General features: G+C 34.5%; 3 protein-coding genes and 1 long non-coding RNA gene across 11 annotated transcripts; 2 read left to right on the plus strand and 2 right to left on the minus strand.

Moving 5' to 3' along the window:
- The first annotated feature begins 1,021 nt into the window (after positions 1-1,021).
- On the plus strand, positions 1,022-26,333 carry LOC121740041. The gene is made up of 3 exons (XR_006037527.1): positions 1,022-1,336; positions 14,849-14,858; positions 26,323-26,333. It is a non-coding gene; the product is annotated as an uncharacterized LOC121740041 (long non-coding RNA).
- Positions 6,017-14,694, minus strand: LOC121740036 (metaxin-2). 7 transcript variants are annotated; one of them, XM_042132737.1, is made up of 7 exons: positions 14,539-14,694; positions 14,309-14,376; positions 13,271-13,377; positions 10,757-10,987; positions 9,906-10,082; positions 8,815-8,876; positions 6,017-6,310 (listed from the first exon to the last, which is right to left on the minus strand). In XM_042132737.1, exons 2-7 carry the CDS (start codon positions 14,343-14,345, stop codon positions 6,157-6,159), a joined length of 768 nt encoding a protein of 255 aa, XP_041988671.1. In that variant the 5' UTR covers positions 14,346-14,376; positions 14,539-14,694; the 3' UTR covers positions 6,017-6,156. The 7 variants fall into 7 exon arrangements, with proteins under 7 accessions (XP_041988671.1, XP_041988670.1, XP_041988669.1 ...); XM_042132736.1 differs by having other exon boundaries at positions 14,309-14,426; XM_042132735.1 differs by lacking the exon at positions 14,309-14,376.
- On the minus strand, positions 6,573-8,350 carry LOC121740038. 2 transcript variants are annotated; one of them, XM_042132742.1, is made up of 4 exons: positions 8,168-8,350; positions 7,413-7,557; positions 6,960-7,254; positions 6,573-6,638 (listed from the first exon to the last, which is right to left on the minus strand). In XM_042132742.1, the coding sequence occupies exons 1-4, from the start codon at positions 8,240-8,242 to the stop codon at positions 6,626-6,628; spliced, it is 528 nt and encodes a 175-aa protein (XP_041988676.1). In that variant the 5' UTR covers positions 8,243-8,350; the 3' UTR covers positions 6,573-6,625. The 2 variants fall into 2 exon arrangements, with proteins under 2 accessions (XP_041988676.1, XP_041988675.1); XM_042132741.1 differs by having other exon boundaries at positions 6,579-6,884.
- LOC121740039 (RNA-binding protein 8A) lies at positions 23,387-25,703 on the plus strand. The gene is made up of 5 exons (XM_042132743.1): positions 23,387-23,580; positions 23,854-23,953; positions 24,156-24,273; positions 24,724-24,837; positions 25,466-25,703. The coding sequence occupies exons 1-5, from the start codon at positions 23,520-23,522 to the stop codon at positions 25,568-25,570; spliced, it is 498 nt and encodes a 165-aa protein (XP_041988677.1). The 5' UTR covers positions 23,387-23,519; the 3' UTR covers positions 25,571-25,703.
- Positions 26,334-26,766: the final 433 nt, after the last annotated feature.

The raw sequence follows: 26,766 nt of genomic DNA on the forward strand, positions 1-26,766 counted from the left end.
TTTAATAATTCTTACTCTTTGAAGTGCCTTAGGCATAATTCTCCTAAACCTCAACTATTTCTGTACACAATATCTTCATTATTTTGAAGTCGGTACCAGTTTTAAATATAAAAATATTTTGTCATAGAACTCAGTATTATTAGCTGGTACCGTCTTCAAAATAATGAAGATTGTGTACAGAAATAGTTGAGGTTTAGGAAAATTATGCCTAAGGCACTTCAAAGAGTAAGGATTATTAAATTATTTAATACTTTTTTGTTCATTATAAATTATTATTGTTTCTACCCTGGAAGTCGGTTTTAATTTTTTTGTTAATTCGATCTTAGACTAATAATAATTTGAAAAGGACGACACTACGATGTTGCCACTTTTTAATTCCTTCACTTTTTGACAGACTATAGATAATTATTAATTACTAGATGATGCCCGCAACTCTGTTGCGCCAAAACATTTTTTCGGAACAAAAAGTATCCTATGTCCTTTCCCGGGACTCAAAGTGTCTCCATGCCAAATTTCAGCAAAATCGGTTCAGCGGCTTCGGCGTGAAGAGGTAACAGACAGAGACACACTTTCTCATTTATAATATTATATTAGTACTACTTAGCTGAACCGATTTTGCTGAAAGGCATGGAGATTCTTTGAGTCCTGGGAAAGTACATAGGATACTTTTTATCCCGGAAAAATGTACGGTTCCCGCGCGATGAACGAGTTTTTGCGCAACGGTGTTGCAGGCGTCATCTAGTTTTCCATATTTCTCATAGCATTACTCCCTGCTCCCTAGGCATTATGTAGAAAATGGTTCCCCTAATTTTTAAGAAATATCTAATGTAAGCTACATCCACTTCGTGCCTATCAACGTTTTTTTTAATCTAGTATTTTTTGTCCCCAGCCCGCGAGCCGCGATAAGATGATGTCTCGGTCGGCCTTCGCCCTCGCCGCCATCGGCCTCGGACTATCCACCTTCAGCGTCCGCCAGATGATCATCCATCAGTCCAGACGATTTTAGACAACGCGGCAGCGTAGCACCACGCGCATGCTACACCGCCATGTTACAGCAACACCCCAACGTAACGCACATTATAAAAATGGGAAAAAGATAAAAATCTTAAAAAATGGAATTTTACCGTAGCATTATAATTTTAAAGGATTAAAATTTGTAAAATCCATTTGAAAAGATTCGATTATTATTGGTAAATTTGCGTCCCACTTGGCAACACCGTGAACAATGACGTCATCACATGTGCGGTGCGCGACCCCCAACTAACACCTAACACGGTCTAGCTAATATTGTATAAATTGGATTGTAAATTTGTTTTGATTTTGATTGATTCGGTATGTATGAGTATTATACATACCGAATCAAAACAATATATTTTATATTTATTGTAAAAATGTAATTTATTTCTTTTTATCTGTGTCAGTGTTGCCACCTGTTAGATAAATTTTAGTGTAAGTCGGGACTTATCCGTGATTGTGGTGTGGATGGACGATTGTTTCTCGTTTGTGATGGAAGCCAAATACATGTAGACAATAAGACTTGTTGTTTTATTCCCTTATGTATCCATAGCCATTTCTGTAACTTTAAAAAATTACATCAGAATAAAAAAAAGAAATTTTAAAACTATAAATATTTACTCACAAATACAAACAAAAATGTAAGTACTTAAACTATTTTTCACAACAATCAAAATCAACAAATTCATATTTCATACCATGTTTAATTAATATCAGAAACAGAACTTTTAACATAATCTCAGAATATAATTTACAGTTGTGCCTAAACTTGATAATGAAGTTTATATTATTGCTTATTGTAAGTTGGACATTGAACTAGGGCAATAGTAAGTACCTACTACCTATAAGTACAGATTAACATTTTCTATGCACTCTTCTTTATGCAATGGACATACTGAATAACGAGAAACATCACTTTGCATCTCTTTCAAATATTAGTCAGTATTTTCCCTTTCCTAATAAAATTATACACAATGGATATGGTATACAATGGTTTGCCCTTGTCTATCAAGCGGCTTTTTCCATATAACAGACAAGGATAAAACATTGTATTGCATCTTATGCACTGTTTAAATTTTTTATGAGTAACGCGCCTCTAGTCCACCGCTAACTGCGAAATATCTGCGAAACAGGTATAGAGCGAGATGCAATATAACGCTTTGTCGTGTGGCGGATGAGACAGTAAAAGCATAGTAAAGCGGCTTGTATGTGTGCGCCATAGTATCAATGCGTCGCCACGTACGGCACACAACAAAATCTCGGCGGCACCACCTAGTAAAACTGGCCGAGATTTTGTTGTGTGCCGTACGTGGCGACGCATTGATACTATGGCGCACACATACAAGCCGCTCGCGGTGCCTTTGTATGAAGATTTAACTTACTTCCCCTCTTTTTACTATAGTAAATCGGTACGCCGCTGTTTCGCAGTTCGCAGCGTCGGTGGACCAGAGGCGTAAGGGGGTTTGCAAAAAAAAAAAACAACATAGACTACTGTAGAAAGAGAAATAAAGAATTGACGCCTCTCGTTCTTCCTAAACTCCTAAACCTACCTAACATATTGTGTTTAACATTTAGTATAATATAACTTGTGACTATAGTTAGTATATACTAATCTACTCCATAACCAGGAACTGTAGACAAGTGGCAAAGCGCTAACGCTAGCGCTACAAAATGTATGCGATTTGACATAAGTCATCGCTTCGCTAGCGAATACTAATGTCAAATCCATACATTTTGTAGCGTTAGCGTTAGCGTTTTGCCACTTGTCTACGGGGGCTGTAGATTTATATTCAGCAACCTATTATAAATAGCTAACATCCACACCTATCTATGATAATAAAATATATTTTTTCTAAAATTGTAGGATAATCAACAGTTAAATGCTGTAATATTTCAGAGGTAGCAAAGCTGGATATAAAATACTTTGAAAATAAACTTTAGTGCCTCAATATACTTTTAGTAATAATTACAAACCCACTTACTAATAATATTTACGCAGCGTTCCAAGGTTTGCTGTGTTGCTGTCTTTTTCTGTCATGAGACGTAAGTGCTAGACAAAGATAGGCATACCTCTGCTGTGCAAACAATGCAGTACTCAATATAACAGTGCAGCTTGTAATATTTTTTTAAGGTATAAGGGAGTTAACTCCTATCAAACTGTGCTGCATTAAAATTTATTTGAACTATAAAGAATTATAACAGTGTAATTTGCGCCATGTAGGATGGCGCAATTACTACAAATTACAATCAAATGCAATTTAACATTAATGCGTACATTCAGTTCGTTTAATTTAGGCCTACTCGCCGTAAATATTTTTGGTTTTGAACATATTGAATTGGATCCTAAATACAGAGATTTTTTGCGCCTTGACGTGGTAAGCAGCCGGTCATTCTACAGTTGTTTTATTAGTCGTCCACTAACTTGTCTCTTTCACTTTTAATATATATATTGACTTTGCGTTTTAATCGCGTACATTTATTCGAGATAGCAGTATTATGTACTTTTGCACTGCGTTTGCATGTGGAAACGAGATAGCAATATGTACTTTTGCACTTCTATTGCATGTGGAAAAGAGATAGCAATATGTCCTTTAGCATAGACATAATATAATGCTAAAGACCAACAAAGAGTGCGAGAGAGAAGAAAATCCTTTATGGAATTATAACAAGATGAAAAAAGAGAGGCAGTCTAATGAAAATTGTAACAACTTTTATTTGACAGGTCGTCAAAAGTCGTCAATCGTTTTTATGCCCTTTCGGTATTTGCAATTTATTATTTAAATCGTATGTTATTTTCAACAAATACTATTATATATAACAATAATAACTTGTGCTGTGAGTGATTGCAGTGTAAATCATAGGAATAATCCTGAAAAATATACATTTCACACGTAATTAATCTTCATGTCCTAATTGCTACGATGTGTTTATTTTTGCTATATTCTGGTCTTTAGTTCTCTATTTCAAATAAAATATTGTGAATCCTCCCTTTTACTTTCATATTTTGCGTAACTAAAGGTACTATTGTTCCTATATTACACAAATTTTGAAGAAAAATTTTTCATCAAAATTTCTTACATATACGCTAGTGCTTGAATCAAATTTATCGATATGCTTATCGATATTTTACAATAACATAAATCTAAAATAAAAATCATTTACCTTTATATTTATCACCTTAAGCCCGGCCGCACATTATCCGAAATTTCTGATCAGAAAAATTCGGACGCCCGGCGGAACGCACTCTGTTCATACATTTTGTTGTAGACCCATCATACTAAAAGAATTTCTGACGTGTCAAAATGTATGAGCGGGGCGGGGCGTCCGAATTTTTGTGATCAGAAATTCGGAAAATGTGCGGCCGGACTAAAAAGGACATATTATCTTATTTTAACTAATATAATATAGTATAGTATATAGTATAGTATATATTATATAGAGTGACTCTAAAACTAGAGGAAGGTTTATATTTAAATATCATAATCATTTGTTTTACAGATTCCCTCAAGATCCTCTAATAAGAGGAAAATGGCTGAAATTAATTGGGCGTGTTGGTTGGAATCCCAAGAAAAATTCAACAATATGTAGCAAACATTTCATTGAAAATTTTTAAAGAAAAATTAGAATAAATACTATTTTGGTTAAAGGAGCTATCCCAACTTTATTTGTGCCAGTAAGTTTGACATACTGTTGCACTTGTTACTGAAGCAATTATTAAAAATAAGCAATTATAAGCAATTAATGCTTTTTAGTTCATTTAAGATTATACTTATATGAACTAAAAAGTATTAAATAATCCTTATTCTGTACTCAATCTTCATAATTTTGAAGTCGGTACCAGTCCTAAGTATATAAGTTGGTGTTATACTTATTCTGTCAGAGAACTGGCGATTAGGTTAGCTGGTACCGATTGCAAAATAATGAAGATTGAGAACAGAATTAATACTGAGTACAGAATAAGAATTATTCTGTACTCAGTATTAATTTAAGTATAATATTACTATTGTCATTGCCTTGGAAGTCGGTTTTAATTTTTTGTTTAAAAATAATAATTTTACTCATTTTAGCTGTCCTTAACGTTTTCTATACTTACAGTTGGTGTTTTGAAAAATCAAAATCAAAATTGCTTTATTTCTGAACAAATCTAAAATAAAATATATTTTCAGAATACATGGTGCCTACCACCGGTTCGGTAACTAAGCCGACGAGAAGAACCGGCGTAAGAAACTCGCACGCCCACTTTTTCCAAAAAAAGTGAGAAAATAAAATAATCTTTTAAAACAAAATTTACAATGCTGTAACTAAAAATTATACAATGTAAACATAGATAGATACATAATAATTGTAAGTCATGTAGAAGTAGCCTTGCAAGCAGTCATTCAGCATTCTACTCCCAAGATGTGCCATCAATTATGAAATCATTTTGGCTTTGGCACAAAACGTTCTTTGACTACTTTTTTAAATTTATTAATCGAAAGATTTTGAACGTTTTCAATAAAATATTATGATATTTTATAATATGTATTTAATTTAAGAATAAAATATAATATACTATGTGTGTTGTTTACTTTCAACGTTTACTTTCAATGTAAGAACTGATTTACCAGATAGATTTTACCTGAGTAATAAATAAGTAACTTTATAATGTGTTAAGTGTAAATTATTTAATCCTATAAGAACCTCATGTCATAACATATCCGACGATTGAAAAATCATTCCAAAAGAAAATGTGTATCTACTTTTCAATCGTCACCTTTTTTTGCCAATTAAAATTTATGATACCTAATTTGAAATACAAATCTATCAAAGTTGCATATTATTTATTTCTTATAGAAACTCAGGTAAAATAACTCGAACGGACTAAACTATCAATAGCAAAATACTATACTATCGATAGTAAAATATACATCACTAGCACACGCACACATTGACAGATCAAAAATGGTCACGCATTTTCGAGTTGTCAGGTGGTCTTTACGACAGTATATATTATGTCTATGTCCTTTAGCATTGCTATCGCAAATCGATCCGAGCTAGCAACATGAGCGAAAGAGACAAGCGATACGTTTACTTCTGCTTCTTTGTGCAGCCGAGCAGCTGTGCGAGCGGCAGGCAGTGCGTCTTCCTATACTTGGCCGTATGCTAGGGCCGCTTGAAGTATCTCTCGTCGATCCTCTTGGCCAGGCTGACCAGGCTGGTGCACTTACTGACCGTGTCAGCGAGCCGCCGGCACGGCAGCCGGGTTGTGATGATCGTGAATACGTGACCGAACACTAAAGCGTCTAGCTCCGTTGGCCTGGAATAGATGAGTTTTTTTTTATAAAAATAATGTGGCGTGAAATTAAAAAAATATATTATAGAAGTTTTCGAACCTGATTTTGCTGTTGTTTTGTTATGTAGGTACAACTTGGTGAAGTTAAGAAACACCTTTTACATTTTAAATTAATTAATATTCATAAAGAAAAAAAAAGTAAACAAAAATAAATAACTCCACTTTTAACACAAAATGTTTTTTTTCAAGCATGCTCCTCTTTCCAACTAAAGTCAATATCTAAATTCAAAAATCAAGTCTTCAGCGCACATCCCATCAGTTGTTACAACCTTTACATTATTATCTACAAAATACAGAAAAACAATTTTCATACTCGAAGAAAAAATAATTAACTACAAGCGCCATCTAGTGCGCAACTAAGAATTTACTAACAAATTTATGAAGGTAGTTTACTGACCACATACAATTATTAAACTTAACTACAAAATATTAACCTGAATATTTTCCAAGTAAATCAAAGTTATTTTGGAAGTCATTAAATCGGTTATTGGATATTATAGCATCCTGAAGTCCACCTTTTCTATTCCCGTGACTAAAACTGTCAAATTTATTTACATAACTACAAATACTACTTGATAGAATTGTTTATACTGTATAATGTTGAAGGTGTTACCTAGTTCCTTCAAAATTGTTACCATCAATTACTTCAAAATCGTCAAAATCAACCATCTCTTTCAACGTGTCTTCGACCAAGTCCAGGTTACTTTTAACACTTTTGTAGAGATTTTTTTCTGGGGTAGCTAAGATCTCAATTTCATATTTCAACTTTTTTGTAGATGTCTCTTCTACCTTATCGATTATCTCATGCATAATATCAACTATAAATCGGAATGTATCATCGATTCTAGGCTTATTGTACTCGCATATTATTTTTGGTTTTTTCACTTGGTTTGAAATAGGCTTATAACCTAAAAAATATTTTGTTCCTTAACAATATCCTACGATTAGGTAATAAAATAGATGATTACCGCCTTCTAAATTTTTGTATAGTGGCGGTAATCTCTAACATCAGGTGATCCCGCATTTTTATGTTTTAAGAAAAAATTGAAATGAAATAATGTCTAACCAAAGAAATCCTTTCCATATTTAAAACTGTCTCCACTCATGCCAAGGATGCATATTCTTGACCTCGCGTTGGGTTTAGTCCCTTTGTCGTCTGTGTCACGGAACCCAGTGTTCAATCCCTGAGTTATCAAGTTCTCTTCTTGGCACTGTCGACATTGTTGTGTACATTTTTCTAGAATCTAGATGGACGAATTATATGTGGACTTTTTATGACGGGATAGGGTGCCCTACTAGACAGATAATAATTCTTCGTCCAAGTAGACAGATAATAATTCTTCAGATACACAATTTTATTAAGCAACGGGCATTCTTCGTCCAAGTTGACAGATAATAATTCTTCAGATACACAATTTTATCAAGCAACGGGCAGTACAACAGTGCACCGCTTTTGCATTGAAGAAGTGTATTTTTTGTGCAGGCTACGAATAATAAAAAATAAGGAGTAAGGAGTAACTGTGTCAAAAAATTTGTTCCACAAGCTACAAAAAGAAACCCGAATACATGCATACTTTATGCAAAAAGAGACCCGAATACATGCAAGAATTTTGTGTGACAATTATTGTAAATGGCTTTATTTCGTTTTCAGTGTTAGTGTTTCGTAGCTATTGTCATATTTAAGTGTGCGAAAAGAAACTAATTTCAAAACGGTTGAAGTATGGGAGTTACGTTTCCTTAGTTTTTATTATTCGTAGTGTGCAGCAAATAAATTTCTACTGCCTAAGGGCTCAGACTATGACAATATCTTTATTTATTTACCGTCAATTTCAAGCCTGTTATATCTGTTATCTTGACAGCATGTCGCAGGAGCACATCAGATATAGGTTTAAACATAAGCGGCGCTTTTGGCCCGGTCGCGGACAGCAGAGCCCTAACGTGGCCGTATACGAGGGCGTCTATTTCTGTGGGGCTGGATGTAAGGGTTAGGGATTAGGAATAGAAATATACGTCATAAATCATAATATAAGTTGATCAAAACTACTACTACATTCATTTCAAAGATCAAAATTTTGTCTGGAGCCTATACCAAATATAGGCTCCAGACAAAATTTTGATCGCTTGACAATTATAATAATTGTCGTTGCAACAAATGGCAAAAAAAGGGTTCCGTTGTTTGCCATTTGGTTACGGAACCCTAAAAAGGGATATGTGAAATGCTAGTTTTTAGATCTCCTTGGTAAGGCGAAGAGTAAGGAGGTGCATGAAATCGCTTTTGGCGATCAGTGATTTTATAGACGGATCGTTGTTGGAAGATCGAGTTCATTGATTGAGCAGGTCAAATATGTTCAAACCTATTCGTTTGTCTCAATAAAATTAACCAATGAGACTTTAATTACATATTGAAATGCGCTGAAAACTTGATTTTCACATTGCAGGATAGTTTCTATAGTGCTTCAATAACTTACGTTCCAAAGAAGAATTCCTTGTCACCTAGGCGCTGACTTAACGAATTACAGCACTGCTCTACCTGAAATTTAGTTACATTTGTTAAGAATATTGGTATACATATTCCTACGTGAAGAAATTTTAAAAGTTATAGTGCGGTAAACGTAGAATTTTGTATTTTAATACCGAAAATTTTTGAGTGGCATATAAATTATAGAGCTACCCCAAAATATATTATAGCTGTGTATTATGTAAATTGTAATATTCGTGCGCGAGAGAAAGGAACAAGATGCAACGAAACTTTGCGTGCTCCGCAGCCATATTTAATTAATTATTACTTAATTATAAGCAAAACAAGTCTAAGGGACGAAGCATTTTAAATTACAAAATTCTAAATAAATCCAGCGTGTTTTTACGCCGTACCGTAATCGTACATTTTTTGGGTTAAAAACGTGCAATTTCTATCTTCATACTAAATTTTGATCATGACCATACAGCAGACAGAAATACTTTCGCATGATATTAGTATGCATAATTACATGTTTTTTATATTATCTTTCCTTAACTATCCTGCTCTACTACAGAGCAGAAACAGGCACCTTGGTCGCTACTCGCGACGAATACTCATCCACAGAGGAAATTAGTGACACCAACCCACCGACATAGATCAAGATAGATTCCGCATGTCGCTCCATTTGTATGAAAACGAGCGTGCCACTTTTTTATAGCTACTGTGACGTACCGATGATAAGAAAAGTGCCCATTATCTAGGCCAATGTTTCTATTTGAATTTCTACAGCTCAATACGGCACTTTTAGACATTTAGGCATTTTTAAAATTCCGATTGATTCGATCCGTCCGATTTCGATAGCAGACTAAAGAAAAGACTTTCGAAAGACGAGCATTGCTCGTCGTTTGGGAGAGCGATATAGCACGCGAAGTACATACACATGCGGTATCTATCATGATCTCTGTGCACCAACGACATCGTTCAATTTATGAGCAGCATTGGGTTGGGTTATATATACAATAGATCCTCAAGGGTTGCAGTGACATCAGGGCTACTATGAGCTGCCTTCAGGACAAAAAGAAATGTTTATTGTATACTCACATCAGCCAACACCTGGTCCAGTGTCTTATCGTGCCAGTGCAGAGCCTTCAGTCTCTTGACGACGGCAGCTCGTTTGGACCTCGTCTGTATCCAGCCCAGCGGCCACGGGTATACCGATGAGTTGCGGACTTTCGTCACCGCGTTGAATGTCTCTTGGTCTAGCCATGATATGTATAACTGTAAAAAGAAGGTAGTAGATGTAGCTACGTGTTATTAAAACTTGACACCATATTTTTAAAGGAGGAGAAAATATGTTGGATCTTTTAAAGGTGACTTTCCGATCCCCGAGGCAAGCAATCACGACGGAAAAAAAAGCCACCACTTTGTGAACTAGGCCAGGGGTTCCCAATCTTTTTCAGCCTGCGGCCGGCGCAGTTACACGTAAAATATTTTGTCACGGCGCCCTACTCTACCTAGATATTAGGAAAATATATATAAATAAATACCTTTAATAATGATTATAGTTAGGTTAAGCAGGTAAATAGTAATGAACTAATATTTAATCATCTATCTGCTTTACATAATTAATATTATAATTTAATTTTATAATATTAATTGTGGTTTCAGATAATGATGAAGGATCGACTCACGGACTACGGCGCTCCTCTTGCCTTTCCACGGCACCGTGGCGCACAGTTTGGGAACCCCTGAACTAGGCTATATGTTTCATTTTGCTTTACGCCTACGAAAATGAAAGCTATAGCCTATAGTCGCGCCTTAATTGTTAATTTTTGTAAAAAAAATATAGACCACAAAAGGTCTTTTTATATTTTATCACTATGCTCTGGGCATACCAAACATTAAAATAAGCATACGTTTTTTTATTAAATACAATAATTGTTTGGTCATACCTCTGCATTAACCAGGACATTGGTAATAAGACTCATGTAGGCCCTCATCTCTGCCCGCTCCTCCGACGACAGTTTGGAAGTGAGCGTCACGCCCTTGTTGGCGGCAAACTGAGCGATGGACTCCAGCTCGGGGACCACGAAGGCGCCGCATTTGATGAACGGCACCCGCCCCGACGGAGACATGAACTCCGCGTTCCACCGCATCTCTACTTCGAACGGAAGGTTGCACATCTGAAAAAACGGGTAGTAATTAATGTCAATGGAAATTGCTGGCAAAAAGATCTTTGAATCTCTTTTGCACACCAAAGAGATTCAAAGATCAAAGGCAAAGGAAGAAAATTCATACCTATTCAATTAAATTAAATTATATTTATTATGTTGTTACAAAAGTATTAAAAATAATAACATTGGTACTGTTCATTCTGCCATGAATTATTATGTGGCATTTCAATAAAGTCATATCTTCTATCTTCTTCTATATATACATATAAAACTCAAAGGTGACTGACTGACATGGTGATCTATCAACGCAAAGCCCAAACCAGTGGACCGATCGAGCTGAAATTTGGCTTGCAGGTAGATGATATGACGTAGGCATGCGCTAAGAAAGGATTTTGATCAATTCTACCTCCAAGGGGTTAAAATAGGGGATGAACGTTTGTGTTGATACTTCGTAACGCGAGCGAAGCCGCGGGCAAAAGCTCGTTATAATATAAAGTCAATAAAGTAAGTTTTTTATTAAAGACTAGCGGTCGCTCGCGGCTCCGCCCGCGTGAATGTCGGTTATCGCTCACTAAGAGGGCTTACAGACGAACGGCACGTGTCGGCGGCAGTTGACGGCAGGCGATGGCACGTGTCGGCGGCAGTCGGCTGCACGTGTCGCTTGCAGTTGTGACGTACCGCGTAAAGGTAAGCGTCCACAGGTCGGTATCGTACGCAACGGACGTCTCGCATCAAATAGATATTTATTTTACAGTACGTCCACTGTATCGGTAGCGTACGGATTACCGACTACTGACTAGCTAGTATGTTTATCTTCAAATTAGTCCAAACAAAGTTCCTAAGTCACTGCTTTTGACTTTTCAATCCACATCCCCTTTTTGAGCATTCATTTACTAGGCTAGTGGGTAATCCGTACGCTGCCGATACAGTGGAAGTACTGTGAAAAAATTATCCGTTTGATGCGAGACATCCGTTGCGCATGATACTGCAGAGCTAAAATGGTCGCTTTGGAGAATCATATAATTAATTATAATATGATTAATTTTTAAACTCCACTTTGCATGCAATTCATATAGTGATTCACTTAGATTAATGATTGGTCCCGCGAGCGGCGCTCGCGCGCGGAGACCAATCATTAATCGAAGCGAATCACTTTTAAACTCCACTTTGCGTGCAATTCATATAGTGATTCGCTTACATCAATGATTGGTCTCTCGCGCGCGGCGACCAATCATTAATCGAACCGAAGCACTATATGAATTGCACGCAAAGTGGAGTTTAAAAATGAATCATATTGTGATTCAATATATGATTCTCCAAAGCGACCATTTTAGCCCCGCTGACCTGTGGACGCTTATCTTTAGGAGGTACGTCAGAACTGGGGGCCTACCACCACCTCTACTAAGGGACACCGTTCGACAGATGAGCAATATTACTTTAACATCAAACTAGCGGTCTTAAAAAAGTTGATATTTCACAGCGGATTTAACAATGTTTTGCATTTTTTATGTTTTTTAGTAAAATGAGGTAAAATGATTATATTTGAAAGTAAGTATGGTAATGTTATTACTTATTATAATCATACAACCAAGCGTTCTGGAAACATTATAGTTTTAGGAAAGGTTGTGGTAGGCCCCTGCAAGCGACATAAACTGTCGACGGCTGCCGTCGGCTGCGGCCCACACGTGCCCCCGACACGTGCCGTTCGTCTGTAAGAAGCCTAACATCTATCATACTGACACTAACATCGACTATGCAGTCATATCCGCAGGCTGCACAGATTGTCTTTCTGTGGATGTTAAAGTTGTTAATTATGAAAATATTTAAATGTACTTAATTAATACTAATTAAGTTTTCACTTCTACCGGCAGTCCCAGAGTGCCTTACTCATAGATCTAAATTCCCCTCCCGCACGCGCACCCCTGCCTCGACATATTATTGTGTCCAGCGTTGCTGACTTTTTTGTAGATAAAGATCTACAATTAATTAGAACATTTTATGGTTCTGTCTTTTATAGTTTAAGCAGTATACGCAAAATAAGTAATTCCGAAAAACACAAATATCTTACAGAACCCTATTTTTTCCAAAATAAAATTTAGCCTATATTACTCGTGGATAAAGTACCTTTGGTGAAAGAATTTTTAAAATCGGTCCAGTAGTTTTTGAGCCTATTCATTACAAACACACAGTTTTCCCCTTTATAATATTAGTGTAGATAAAAAAATTACAAAATATATTATATAAATCAAGTACCGAAGTTATTATATAATTAATACATTAATAAATTATTACCTTTAAAAATGCTTGTACTGCAAGACAGCTTGCATTGTCAGGTAACAGTATCTGTTCTACCTCGTAAGGCTGGAACAGCTTCACGTTGTCTGGCCATGGCTCTTGTGCTGAAAATACCATTAAAATCATTATAAAAATATATAATTAAGATGACACATACAATATGTATTAGTCACAAAATATCAGACAATCAAACTTCAAACTGTATCTTCTCTGGTGTGGTATCAATGGATGGCAGTTATAATTCACCATCAACTTCATACATTTTCTTGTCGCAGCACATATCACATTAATTAAAAAGTCCAATATTTTATTTGCATATTCTTTTAACATCCTATCTATATCCACTACAGTGGTGTACTCAGTCGCTAAATCATATAATAATATGATGCTCAATTGTACATTGACACAAATAGATTTACTGACATGTTCAAATTTAGATATAAATGATATGTGCAATGTAATGCATGAGCCAAGACTATGTCATATAGATATAAATGGGATATTAAAACTAAATGCCAGAGTGCCAGTAAAACTAAATAAGCTTTTTAGGTACTATATTTCTCTAAACTTTACAATACTTGAAGACGTTAGGGCAGTTCTTGAGACGTCTAGAATGCAGGGTATATAAAAGTAGGAGCATATTATTATACTCAGTATTATACTATTACTAGAACAGGGATGGTGTACATACCCTTTTTTAAGACATGAATTAAAATAAAAACATTCAAAGTCATTGTGGAATGTGTTTAGGGATAGGTATATCAGGCAAAATTAAATACATCATGTTTGATTAAATTTATACTGGATGTTGCCCGCTACTATATTATTGTAGAAATTTTTCTTTACAAATACACAATTCCGGGAAGCAAAAGATATAAAATTTCATCACACCAAAATGTCTAAGAAAACTTTGTCTGGTTCAAGGATTTGTAAGTAAAAAGTTAACAGACAGACACAATTTCTGATTATAATATTAGTATGGATAGAAACACGAGTTTATAGACATCAAACACACTGGGCTCAAATAAAAAATACCAAAAACGAATCGTTCTTCTGACGTCATGTCTTTCATTTATATCACCGTAAACTAGAGCAGACTGAAGCTGAAATGGTGAAATAGAAGTCTTTCAGGAGGATAAGGTACATCCCGCATCTATAATTAAATAACTGTGTCACACAAAAGCTTTAAATATAGTAAAAACAATTATTATGTAATTTGCGTAGCTAAATAAACAAACGGTGTACAATATTTATTAATATCTTACCATTTAAGGACGTAACTATGGAGTCCGCTAAAGACATTTCCGGCATAATTCTTTAGATTCGATGGCAAATAAAAAGTTTATTTTACGTAAAATCACAGAAAAAGTAATTATCAAAAATCAAAATTCCATTCACATTTCACAGCGAGACCTTGAAATTGACATGAAATATGAAAGTACTTTTCTTTACGAATGATATTTTGTGCAAAGGTACTACCTACGGATTATGCGCCTGATACACGGTTTTTAAAAAATGGTGGTTTGAAACAGCTGAAGTTTGAACAGTGTTGAATACATAGATAAAGTATTATAGTATAGATGTAGTCTTAGCCCGTCATCGCGTGGCCACTTTGTGCTTATTTTCATACAAATAGTGTGCGTATATTTTCTTGAATATTTCTATTTGTCGATTATTTCGAAGCACTTTATGATACAGGAAATTGCAGGAAAGAAAGTCAAATAAGACCATGCGCGCACGGGCAACTTAGTTGCTCGGCGATTTATTTGTCTCTTTCGAAAAAATAATTGCCATGTCGCCGGGGTGCGCGCACGAGAGCGACAGCAACCCGACTTTTTTCAGTTTTTTTCTTAACAGTCATCAACATGGATTTGGTCGAGACGGCTGTGGTCGTTGCATTCGCTATAAAAAACCGAAGAAAGCGTCGAAAAATAGAATATTGGGTGCATCCACTATGGAGCGATCGGCTGACTCTCGGGAAATTTTATACTAGTTTTATGAAATTGAGAGCATACCCAAAAAATTTTTTTAGTTACTTTAGAATGAGTGTCGAAAGTACTCTAGTATTTTAGAAACTCATTGCTGCAAGTACACACAAACTCACGCAGCGGCGGTCGAGTGGCAACTGGCCGGTCGGCAACTTTTTTGTTGCCCGTGCGCGCACTTGCATAGAAACCAATAGGGAAGGAGACTGTTGCGTCGCGGGCTCTGGGCAACGAAAAAGTTGCCCAGAGTTGCGTCGCTACGTGCGCGCACTTTCATACTAGCTCGTAGACTTCATCAAGAGACAAATAAATCGCCGAGCAACTAAGTTGCCCGTGCGCGCATACCCTAACTGTTCATGATATCGATTAACTATACTGCCGTGCAGACACTAAAGCGCAGTAAGGCGCATTTTGGTGATTTTCCGTTTTTGATATATTCTAAATCAACATTTTTTTCTCTTTATTTCTGGCTTACTCACATTATCCTACGTTAAGAGCGTTTACGTCGTACGCATAAATTCAAGTTTCATGTAATTCAGTGCACTTTTATTCACACAGAAGCAAGTGCGACTGTGTGCGTGAGTTGGTTCATTATAGTCAAATCAAAAGATTTTGATCCGTGCGGAATGCGGATGCAATGTCGATGCGAGTCGATTTATTATTATTGATTATGATTTACTATTACATTTTAGCATACTATTACTACCATAGACTTAATAGGTATATACTGTCGTATAGACCACCTGATAACCCGAAAATGCGTGACCATTTTCGATCTGTCAATGTGTGCGTGTGCTAGTGATGTATATTTTACTATCGATAGTATAGTATTTTGCTATCGATAGTATAGTCCGTTCGAGTTATTTTACCTGAGTTTCTATAAGAAATAAATAATATGCAACTTTGACAGTTTTTATATTTCAAATTAGGTATCATAAATTTTAATTGGCAAAAAAAGGTGACGATTGAAAAGTAGATACACATTTTCGTTTGGAATTATTTTTCAATCGTCGGATATGTTATGACATGAGGTTCTTATAGGGGTAAATAATATACACATAACACATTATAAAGTTACTTATTTATTACTCAGGTAAAATCTATCTGGTAAATCAGCCCTTACATTGAAAGTAAACAACACACATAGTATACTTATTATATTTTATTCTTAAATTAAATACATATCATAAAATATCATAATATTTTTTTTACAATTATTTTTAACCGACTTCCAAAAACGAGGAGGTTAGACGTTCGGCTGTGGATATATTTTTTATGTATGTTCAACAATGACTCCGCCGTTTGTGATCCGATTTCCAAATTTTTTCTTTTGTTGCACATTGTATTGTTCCGAGTAGGTACCATGTTCACAAAAGTGGTGGTCTGGTGATGGAAACCATGAGAAATCGAGGTGACTGCTTGATATTCAAATAGGAACATATGGTTATTTTGAATTTATATGATGTATTTTGACAACATTTTTTTGTAAACATTTTTTTAAGCTTTTTGCATTAAATATCAATATAATTAATAATAAGGTTTTAAAATACATTAAAAAATCAATAATTATTTTTTTCTGAAATACTCAATTACGGGACCAGACTGATGTGTCGTGAAGCATTCATAAATAGCTAGCGACAGCCAGACTTTTGTCATTTAATAAAAGCTGAAAGTTTGCCTGTTTCTGACCACTACAGAGGTAAGAATGACCAGCAACTATGGAGTTTCGGTCGCGACTCGCGGTTACTTAAGGAGGTATCCAGTTCTGAAGGTCTACCTGACCTTCGAGAAAGAGTAAAGCTCAATATCATAGTTTGTATTCTTCGCAGTTAGTTGAGAAATCTCGTCTTCCAGAGCTGGACATCTTTGACTGTTGTTTCCCACTGCCAGACACCCTCATGACTCAAAGTCTAATACTTTAAGAAGGTTTAAGGGTGCCTGGCAGTGGGAAACAACTGTTAATTATTATTTTTAACAAAAAATTAAAACCAACTTCCAAAGTAAAAACAATAATAACATCCATATTATATGAACTAAAAACTATAAAATAGTTTTTCCTATCTAATAGTGCCTTTTTCCAGATTCGGCTAAAAATCAACTATTTCTGTACTCAATCTTCATTTTGAAGTCGGCATTCATCAGCATCATCATTACTACGACAGCGTAGTAATGATGATGCTGATGATGAATGTGATTTGCATAGTAGCATATGCTTTCAGTTCTTAAAACAACGCCTAAACCCCCAAACTTGTATCTATAAGGGATCCGGAGTTCTCTTTGTATCCTCGGAACCATAGTATACCTCGGTGCAAAATCTTGCGTTTTAGTAGCATATGCTTAGGATGCTTCTTATAAAACCAAAATCACTGTATGTTTTCATATACATTTCGAGGAGTTCCCTTGATTACTCATGGTTTCCATCATCAGGTCACCACTTTTGTGAAAATGGAACCAAATTGGAGTGAAACCTCATACAACAAAACAAAAATTTCAAAAATCGGTTCACAAACGGCGGAGTAATCGTTGAACATACACAAATAAAAATTAAAAAAATATATATATCCACACCCGAACATATAACATCCTCCTTGGAAGTCGGTTAAAAATGTCCGGCACTGAAAGAAGTGATTGCTACACTTACTGTAAATAATATAAGTTATGAAATTCAGCTTTACTCTTCCTCGAAGGTGAGGTAGACCATCAGAACTGGATACCTCCTTAAGTAATCGCGGCCAAAACTCCATAGTTGTTGGTCGTTCTTTTCTCTGTAGAGGTCACAAACAGGCAAACTTTCAGGTTTTCTTATAGCTTTCAGCTTTGCAGATAGATATGATTTAGGCATGAAACTAGCACATATTATTCTATTAACTGTACTAAACTTCGGAAGTCGGTCAAAATACTGCTATTCAAATACGAAAGGTACCTTTTCTGCGTGTTGGTTTTCACATTCATCTTTTTCCGTTATTGTTTCTTCAGTTGATTTACTTTTATATTGCCTGAAATACAAACAGAAAGCACACAAAACATGTTATTTGTAAGACTAAGTAAGTAATTAAATGAAAAAATAAGTTGAAGTAAGGATAACAGTGATAATTATAGCAACATTTTGGCCTCTCTTGCCTTTTCCAAACTTTCCAAATTTTCTACATTTTTGCGTTTTCTTTTCTTTGCTAAAAACATCTTCATTTTGTTTCCCATTAGTTCTGTAATGTAATGTATTTTAATAGTAAAATTATTTTCCGCCATAAAAAATACATACATAAAATATAATATATTACTTACCAACAAAATAAAATATTTTTCTTACCAAAGAACCAAGATTTTTCGATCGCGCTATAAATGTTCACCAGTCTGGTAAGCGCGACAAGGGTCAACAAAGGTCATGCGCAGCACGGAGCGATACGTCCTTCCTTCAGCAAGCCTTGCGGCGGACTAATTTGAATTGCTTTGCGCGCAGCGATTTATAGTAGTTTTAAAATATTTATAGAAAAAAAATGACAAAATATTTGTTGATTTTTAAAATGTATGTTTTTAATTAAAGTGTTCTTCTATCATATGAAGCTATTATTATATTGAAATAAGTAAGCTCAATAGGTAAAAATAAGGTTTTAAATTCTTGATATTTCTCATTCTTTGAATTGAAATTTCTTATAGTAATATAACAAAATGAAAAAAATTTTTCTCCTAACTGTTTGCTTAAAGATCTTGTCAATAGGTTATTATTTTTTTCTTATTAGATCTGTCGCTGGTTTCGTAAATTAAAAGCTTCGAAACTGATACTAAAACGGAATTTAAGAAAACCTCTGTTAAGGTATCGAGATTTAATGTACAAATACTCTAAAAATCGTATTTTTTTCTCTACTTACTGTAAGGACAGTGAAATTTCCTATAAAAATAAGTAATCAACATTTTTATAAAGATAAGTGGTTGATGACTTATTCAAGTTTTAAAAGTACAGTTTTAAGCCAAATTGAGCGTGAACGGCGTAAACGCTCTTAAATGGAAGTATTTTATTTTTAACCATAAAGTTTTTTGAAAATGCAGTAACGATCCCATTTTACCGCTAAAAAGACATTATTGCTATATAAATCGTAGTAAAATCACTTGCTGCAAGGATTTTTTTGTGATTTCAGATTAAAACGCAGTAAATACAAATAAAATACTGTTTTTTAAATAGTTTCGTATACACACACAGTCACGTGAAAACCTAATTAAAACGCAGTATATGTTAACTCCATACAAACAGTTTTTACTGCATTTAATCAGTACTAGTGATTACTAATTAAAATGCAGTAAATTCAGGTATGATACTACATTTTAAAAAGTTAATTGCTATATCTATATAATCTACTAGCGGCCCGGCCCGGCTTCGCACGGGTGGACATTGGTTTTTAAATTATTTTTTTTAAATAAAGGTAGTCAATCTTTAAGTTAAGCAGAACATAAAAATAGTTTACATTATTTAGCCTGCAACTACTATATTATAATTATTATGTACATATAACACATTTTTATTGTATTATTTTTTTTATATTTTTATATTTTAAGTGTTATGTTTGATTATTTTATCCTTACCTGCAGAACTATAAGACTATAGTCTTATAGTTCTGCAGGTAAGTAAGTATAGTCTTTGCGATAAGTAAGTATAGTCTATAATTTATAAAGCATAAGCAAGAAGGAATGTTTTGGTAGATTTTTCACACAATTATTAACACTTAATACGGTTCCCTTTTTTCTCTCATTAAATATAGCCTATATTCAGCAGAAATAGTGTGGATTAAAAAATATGCATTAATACTTCCATCGTGCATCGGCATCGTGGGTATCGCAGACACAATAGATCTTCAATTGTTATGCTGGCAGCCGGCTGCCGCTATTGGAGATTTATAGTTAAAGAAATTAATTAATTATAATAGCAATCAAAAATAATAGTCATTCAAAACTTATTTTAAAAAGTTCTAAAAATATTACTTTCGTAGTCATAACTTAAATATAGCCTATATTCAGCAGAAATAGTGTGGATTAAAAAATATGCATTAATACTTCCATCGTGCATCGGCATCGTGGGTATCGCAGACACAATAAATCTTAAATTGTTATGCTGGCAGCCGGCTGCCGCTATTGGAGATTTATAGTTAAAGAAATTAATTAATTATAATAGCAATCAAAAATAATAGTCATTCAAAACTTATTTTAAAAAGTTCTAAAAATATTACTTTCGTAGTCATAACTTTTAAAGCTTTTTTGAAATTAGGATTATAATAATGAAGCACGATAGTCTATATCAAATCAATAAAGCAGCACCCGGCTGTCGCATAACTATTGAAAATCTATTGTGTCTGCGATTCCCACGATCCAGGTAATATTTACGTGGACTCTCCGGGCGAGTCTGTGGCACTGATAATTAAATCTCTCCCCTACCGCACGCACACCCGCGCATCGCGCCTTGACGCCCAATTCGCAACGTGCAGCAGAAATCGTAATATTTTAATTTCGCCATAACATTAAAACCAAACGTCCAATTTTAATCATTCAAAGACCAAATATTATCTACATTAACTGTACTTAGTGATGAAATAATTTATTTTGATAAGGGTCAATAGCATGATTTAAATAAACGCATTTAAATATAGTCCAAAAAAAATTCTAGATTTTTTAATAAAAAAATGGTTATTGTGCCTCACTCAACATAGATAGGTATAGTGTGTCGCGGACTTTTTTGTAGATATTTAAAAGATCTATAATTACTTAGAACATTTTATGCCTCTATCTTTTATAGTTTAGGCAGCGTACGCAAAATAAGTAACTTTTCTGGTTGATTTTTTAAACCTTGCGTCCGAAAATCCCAAATATCTTACGGAACCTTATATTTTTCCAAAATAAAAATTAGCCTATGTTCAGCAGAAATAATGCAGGATTCCAATGGTAAAAGAATTTTTCAAATCGGTCCAGTAGTTTCGGAGCCTATTCGACTCAAACAAACAAACAAACAAAAAATCAAATCTTTCCTCTTTATAATAGTAGTGTAGATACTACTTACTAAAATGCAGTATTTGTATTGTATTCTTTGAAAGAGTTGTATGTATGCAATTCGTACAACTATCTTTTACAAAAAGATATAAGTCCTTGCAGGTAAATCGTATTTTGATATTCAATTATAATGATTATTATTGCATGGTGAGGTCAATATTAGATTTTACTATATCAACAATGGTTAAAATGACACCATATTAATTAACGATAAGTGTAGTCGCTTAATTTTGGCCGGTTTTAATTTTTATTGATGACAATTGATAAGTTACTAATTAATATACCACTTATTTCTCAGTTCCACCATTTTATAGATTTTTGTGTTCCTTTCAGTGCCAATTATGAACTGATTAATTTTATAATGAAGTGCTTAGTATTCCTAATGCACATAAAAATGGTATTTTTTAAAATATAGTTCTAGGTATTTACAGTTTTAAGCATTATTTCAAAATAACGATGTTAACGTACTAAGAGAAGATATTAATTGTTAGTTTTTTTACTGCAAAAATGCAGATTTTTTAAGAAATTTTTAGCTTAGAAACGAAGTTCAAATGAAAAACGCAACCTATTTGATTATTAAAAATAAAATTTTCATAATTAAATTATTATGATGTTCATGGTGTTCTAGAACACAAAACTAACTAAAATGCAGTAATGCACCTTTTTTACTGCGTTTTAATATGTAATTCTGGGTTTTTTTCTGTGCAGTAAAGGGGCCCCAAAAATATTAATGCCTGTAATAAATTATTCATGGGGTTTTCAGGGCATTCTTTACGTCTAGGATTAAGTTTACGTTATTCCCTTTGAGATAAAGTTGAAAAAGAACAAAACAAATACATTTTAAATTATTTTTTACGTTTTTAAACTTTAAATGCGTTTTCTCCGAATCATGATTTTGCACTAACTGCGCTTTAGTGTCTGCACGGCAGTATAGTTCAAGTGATGAGAATCCGTAAACACACGTAAAAAGCTATGCAATTTTTATAGCCAAATTATTAATTGATGTGACATTTTTAGCACTAATGCCTTACATAGCACGAATAAGGGATTAATAAACTTATAAATTATCTTTTTAGCTAACAAAAATACCGATTGAAAAGCCCAAAAAACGTTGTTCAAAACTTGCGTATTTAATGTTAAATCCACGTGTTTGAGGCATTCTTTGACCATTCTTATGGTTTATTATTTAGCGGAACCACAAAACTCAACAATATCTAGCATTAAATGTTCACTTAAAACCTTTATTAACACTTTTATTACATGAAATATGCAGACCGACTCCTTTGTTATGTCCTAGTAAGTAGGACATAGCATTACACGCTTTTGACGCTTATACACCGATATAAGGCTCTCTCCAGTCTATAGTACCTCAATGGTTGAATAGATGGTACGTGAATAGGACATCTCTTCGCTCGCAACTTATGGCGGCTCTCGACATAGGCGAACGCGTTGGCCAACGCGTCTGCAGACGCGTTGGCCCAATGTGTAGAACGGGCGTTCGCGCGTTGGCCAACGTCTAAATACCTACGGCCAACGCGCGAACGCCCGTTCTACACATTAGGCCAACGCGTCTGCAGACGCGTTGGCCAACGCGTTCGCCTATGTCGAGAGCCGCCATCACACACAACCTGGTGCCCTTACCTATCTAATGGCGGCTCTCGACATAGGCGAACGCGTTGGCCAACGCGTCTGCAGACGCGTTGGCCCAATGTGTAGAACGGGCGTTTGCGCGTTGGCCGTAGGTATTTAGACGTTGGCCAACGCGCGAACGCCCGTTCTACACATTGGGCCAACGCGTTCGCCTATGTCGAGAGCCGCCATAACATAATATATAATATATAGTCTGTCAAAAAAGTGAAGAAATTAAAAAGTGACAACATCGTCGTGTCATCCCTTTCAAATCAATCTAATGAAAAAGGGATGACACTACCATTTCGCCACTTTTTAATTTATTCACTTTTTTGACTGACTATAATAATTCATTTAATATGCTTATCTTAATAATTAAAGAAATTAAAAAAGTGGCAACATCGTAGTGTCATCCCTTTTTTTCTTATATACTACCCAAAAAAAAAAAACATTTGACAAGTGACGTACCCATCGGTCAGCGTCCAATTCATAAAATATTTTTATTTATTTCGATTATCGAAGTAAAACACAAATTATAAAGAAATAACTGTATTCATCAAGAATCCTGTTTTAAATAACTATCATATTGAAGTTATATTATCATGGCTGATGTTTTAGACATTGAAAATTCTGAGGAATTTGAGGTTGATGAAGATGGGGAACGTAAGTCGAAATTAACCCAAGTTCGTAATAAAGCAATAAATTTTTGGATAACGTTATGCATAATATAAAATAAGCTTAAAGTGTGAAACAAAATTTTCATCTAATATTTATCTTAACGACTAGTTTGTTCTGGTTTGAGACTTGAGAGGTTATGTGTATTTACTACTTTTACTTTTCTGCCTATTTTCATCTTAAATAAATTATCTTCGTAAATTAACTTAAACGTCAATTACTATTTCTTCAATTTTTATTTTTAATTTGTATTTTTTTTAGAGGGAATTGCCCGTCTGAAGGAGAAGGCGCGAAAACGCAAAGGCCGTGGTTTTGGTAATGAGGCTGGCAGTGGTGGTGCCGAGAGGGGGAACAGAGGAAGGTAATGCGCATAGTATAAATACGCAAAATCTACCTCTAAATTAAAAAATACAACTACTGCTTTTGTAGCCCTTTAAATAGTTGCTTCAACTACACCATGTTAGCTATTCAAATAAGATTCTTATAAATTATAGGAGTATATAATATTAGAAAGTGTATACTTGTTTATATTATTATCTTACAGTGCCCCTTCTGCATTACAGATACGATAGTCTAGCTCCGGAAGGGGATGGCAATACCCCAGGCCCCCAGCGGTCTGTGGAGGGTTGGATTCTATTTGTCAGCAACGTTCATGAAGAAGCTCAAGAGGAAGACATACAGGTATATTTGAAAAGATCTTGTAATATCATTTAATGTTTTATAGATAACTGTTAAAAGTCCCTTGGCTACATAATTAAAATTTTGTTTGTTAGTGAGTGTCACTATACCTATAGCGTCAGTGACGCCGCGGCAATGAAAATTGTATGGTTTGGAGTCGAGCACAGCGACATTAACGCGTCTGTGATGTCACTTACCTACGCCAAATCATACAATTTTAACAGTCGCGGCGTTACTGACGCTTTAGACACTTGCTTTGAAAGGCTACCTGAAGCAACACCACTACATTAGATAAGCTCCTAATGTTTTGGAAATCTATTGCCAAAATTTGACATCATTTAGTACAGATAATATATTTTACACTTCATAATGATGTTGTCTTTTGCTCACACAACAAAAGATTTTAATCCTTACTATTGTTAGCTTCATTGTACCCCTTTTTTTGGTTTTCAGAATCAGTTTTCTGAATTTGGAGAAATTAAGAATATTCACTTGAATCTGGATCGGCGTACTGGTTTCCTCAAGGGTTATGCTCTGGTGGAGTATGAAACATACAAACAAGCAGCTGTAAGTAATCCATCCAACCTATAGCCAAGCACTAAAATAATTGGCCACTTCCACACAGCTGATTACAGGGGCCTGAAATATAATTTTATCTGCTGTGTTACTGCAGTCATAAGGCAAATTAAAATAGGCCAAGTGTGAGTGGGACTCACGCAAGGTGGGTTCCGTACCACTATAAAAGTAGGTAAAAAAGTAGGTAAAAAATGTGTTTTAGCCGAAGCCCTCCTTAATTATAAATTTTATTTCAATATTATTATTAATTATTAAAGTATAAATAAAACTGAGTATTTTGTGAACATTTCAGGTGTCATTGATACCGACCAACAAAATGTATAAAAAATCATGTTTGTTGTATGTTGTTTACATATTAAATTGATTTTGTTTTTAGTATTTGTTGTTATAGCGGCAAGTGGCAATAGAATTACATAATCTGTAAAAATTTGGGGAAAATTACATCCTGGAGACAGACAGACAGTTTTTAAAGTCTCAGTTTTTATGGAATTGTATGGGTATGGAACGAAAGTCGATCAGTGATTCTGAATCACTGCACAGACTTTCTTACCATGTCCAAATTAATCTTGAAATAGGAAGGATGTTATGATATAATATTATACCTAATTTCTTACTACAGAGTGCTCGCGAGGCATTGGATGGGGCCGATATCCTAGGACAGGCTATCTCAGTGGACTGGTGTTTCGTCAAGGGACCAACTAAATCTCACAAGAAGAGGCGATAGACTTTGCACATATTTTATTCTTCTACTATTAGAAGTTTAATGTATCGCACCTAACATGCCAAAGTGACTGTGAAGTCCCTTTAAAACTTTACTCATTCATGCAGTTGTTGAAATATTGAATCAATGTTCTTTTTCAATGTGTTTCAATTAATTCAAACATCAAACTGTTTCTTAACAATCCAATATCATTTCTGATTTATGATCAAGAGACCAAATGAACATATTACTTATTTTAAGTGACTGGATAAAAGTGCTTGCTTTGGTTTGGGGTGAATTTAAATTATATTAATATTTGAAAATACTGTAAGTGCTGTGCATAATTCTTAGCACTTATGTAAGCTAGACTTATTTTATGTAATATAAGATCTTCTAAATTTAGCGTTTTTTATTATAATTAATAACATCTCTAAGTTACAGATATTTACCTAAATTGGTAGGTTTATTACTTTTTATTGCAATATCTTTAGGTAAAAAGTATGGAAAATACAATTTAAAGCAATATTTTCCATACTTTTTACCTTCGAAGTTACAGATATTTACCTAAATTGGTAGGTTTATTACTTTTTATTGCAATATCTTTAGGTAAAAAGTATGGAAAATAGAATTTAAAGCAATATTTTCCATACTTTTTACCTTCGAATAACAAAAACTAAGAAGGAGAAACCGTATCAAAAAAATTGTTCCGATTCTACAAAATGTGACCCATTACACCCAACATACATACTTTATGCAAAAAGAGGCCCGAATACAAGTAAGTATTTTGTGTAATTACTGATTATAGAAGTGACTATTGTCAATGGCTTTATTTTATCAATTTGAATGTAGTGTTTCGTACTATCTTTCGTAGCTATTGCCATATTATTTTAGTGTGCGAAAACAACATTGAAAACGATTAAAATATGGGAGTTACGATTCCTTTATTATTCATAACTTTTTACTTTAGAAAATCAAAATGTGTTGGGACAATTAACAATTTATACTAGCGTAGAGTCTAGTAAAACTGAACACAACAAATTCAACCGTAACTCCAAAGCGCTAACGCACATAATATTACTTATTTCTAAGTTCTAAGAATTTAAAAAGTCGCGCGCATTCTCACGCATTCAAGCGCACACAAGCGAATCTACGCGTCATCACTGTAGGCACACATAGGGTTCGACATGTTGCGAATTTGATGCTTCGACTCTGCGCTATTA

The sequence above is a fragment of the Aricia agestis genome, chromosome 2 (genome assembly GCF_905147365.1).
Source record: "Aricia agestis chromosome 2, ilAriAges1.1, whole genome shotgun sequence".
Classification (NCBI taxonomy): Eukaryota; Metazoa; Arthropoda; class Insecta; order Lepidoptera; family Lycaenidae; genus Aricia; species Aricia agestis.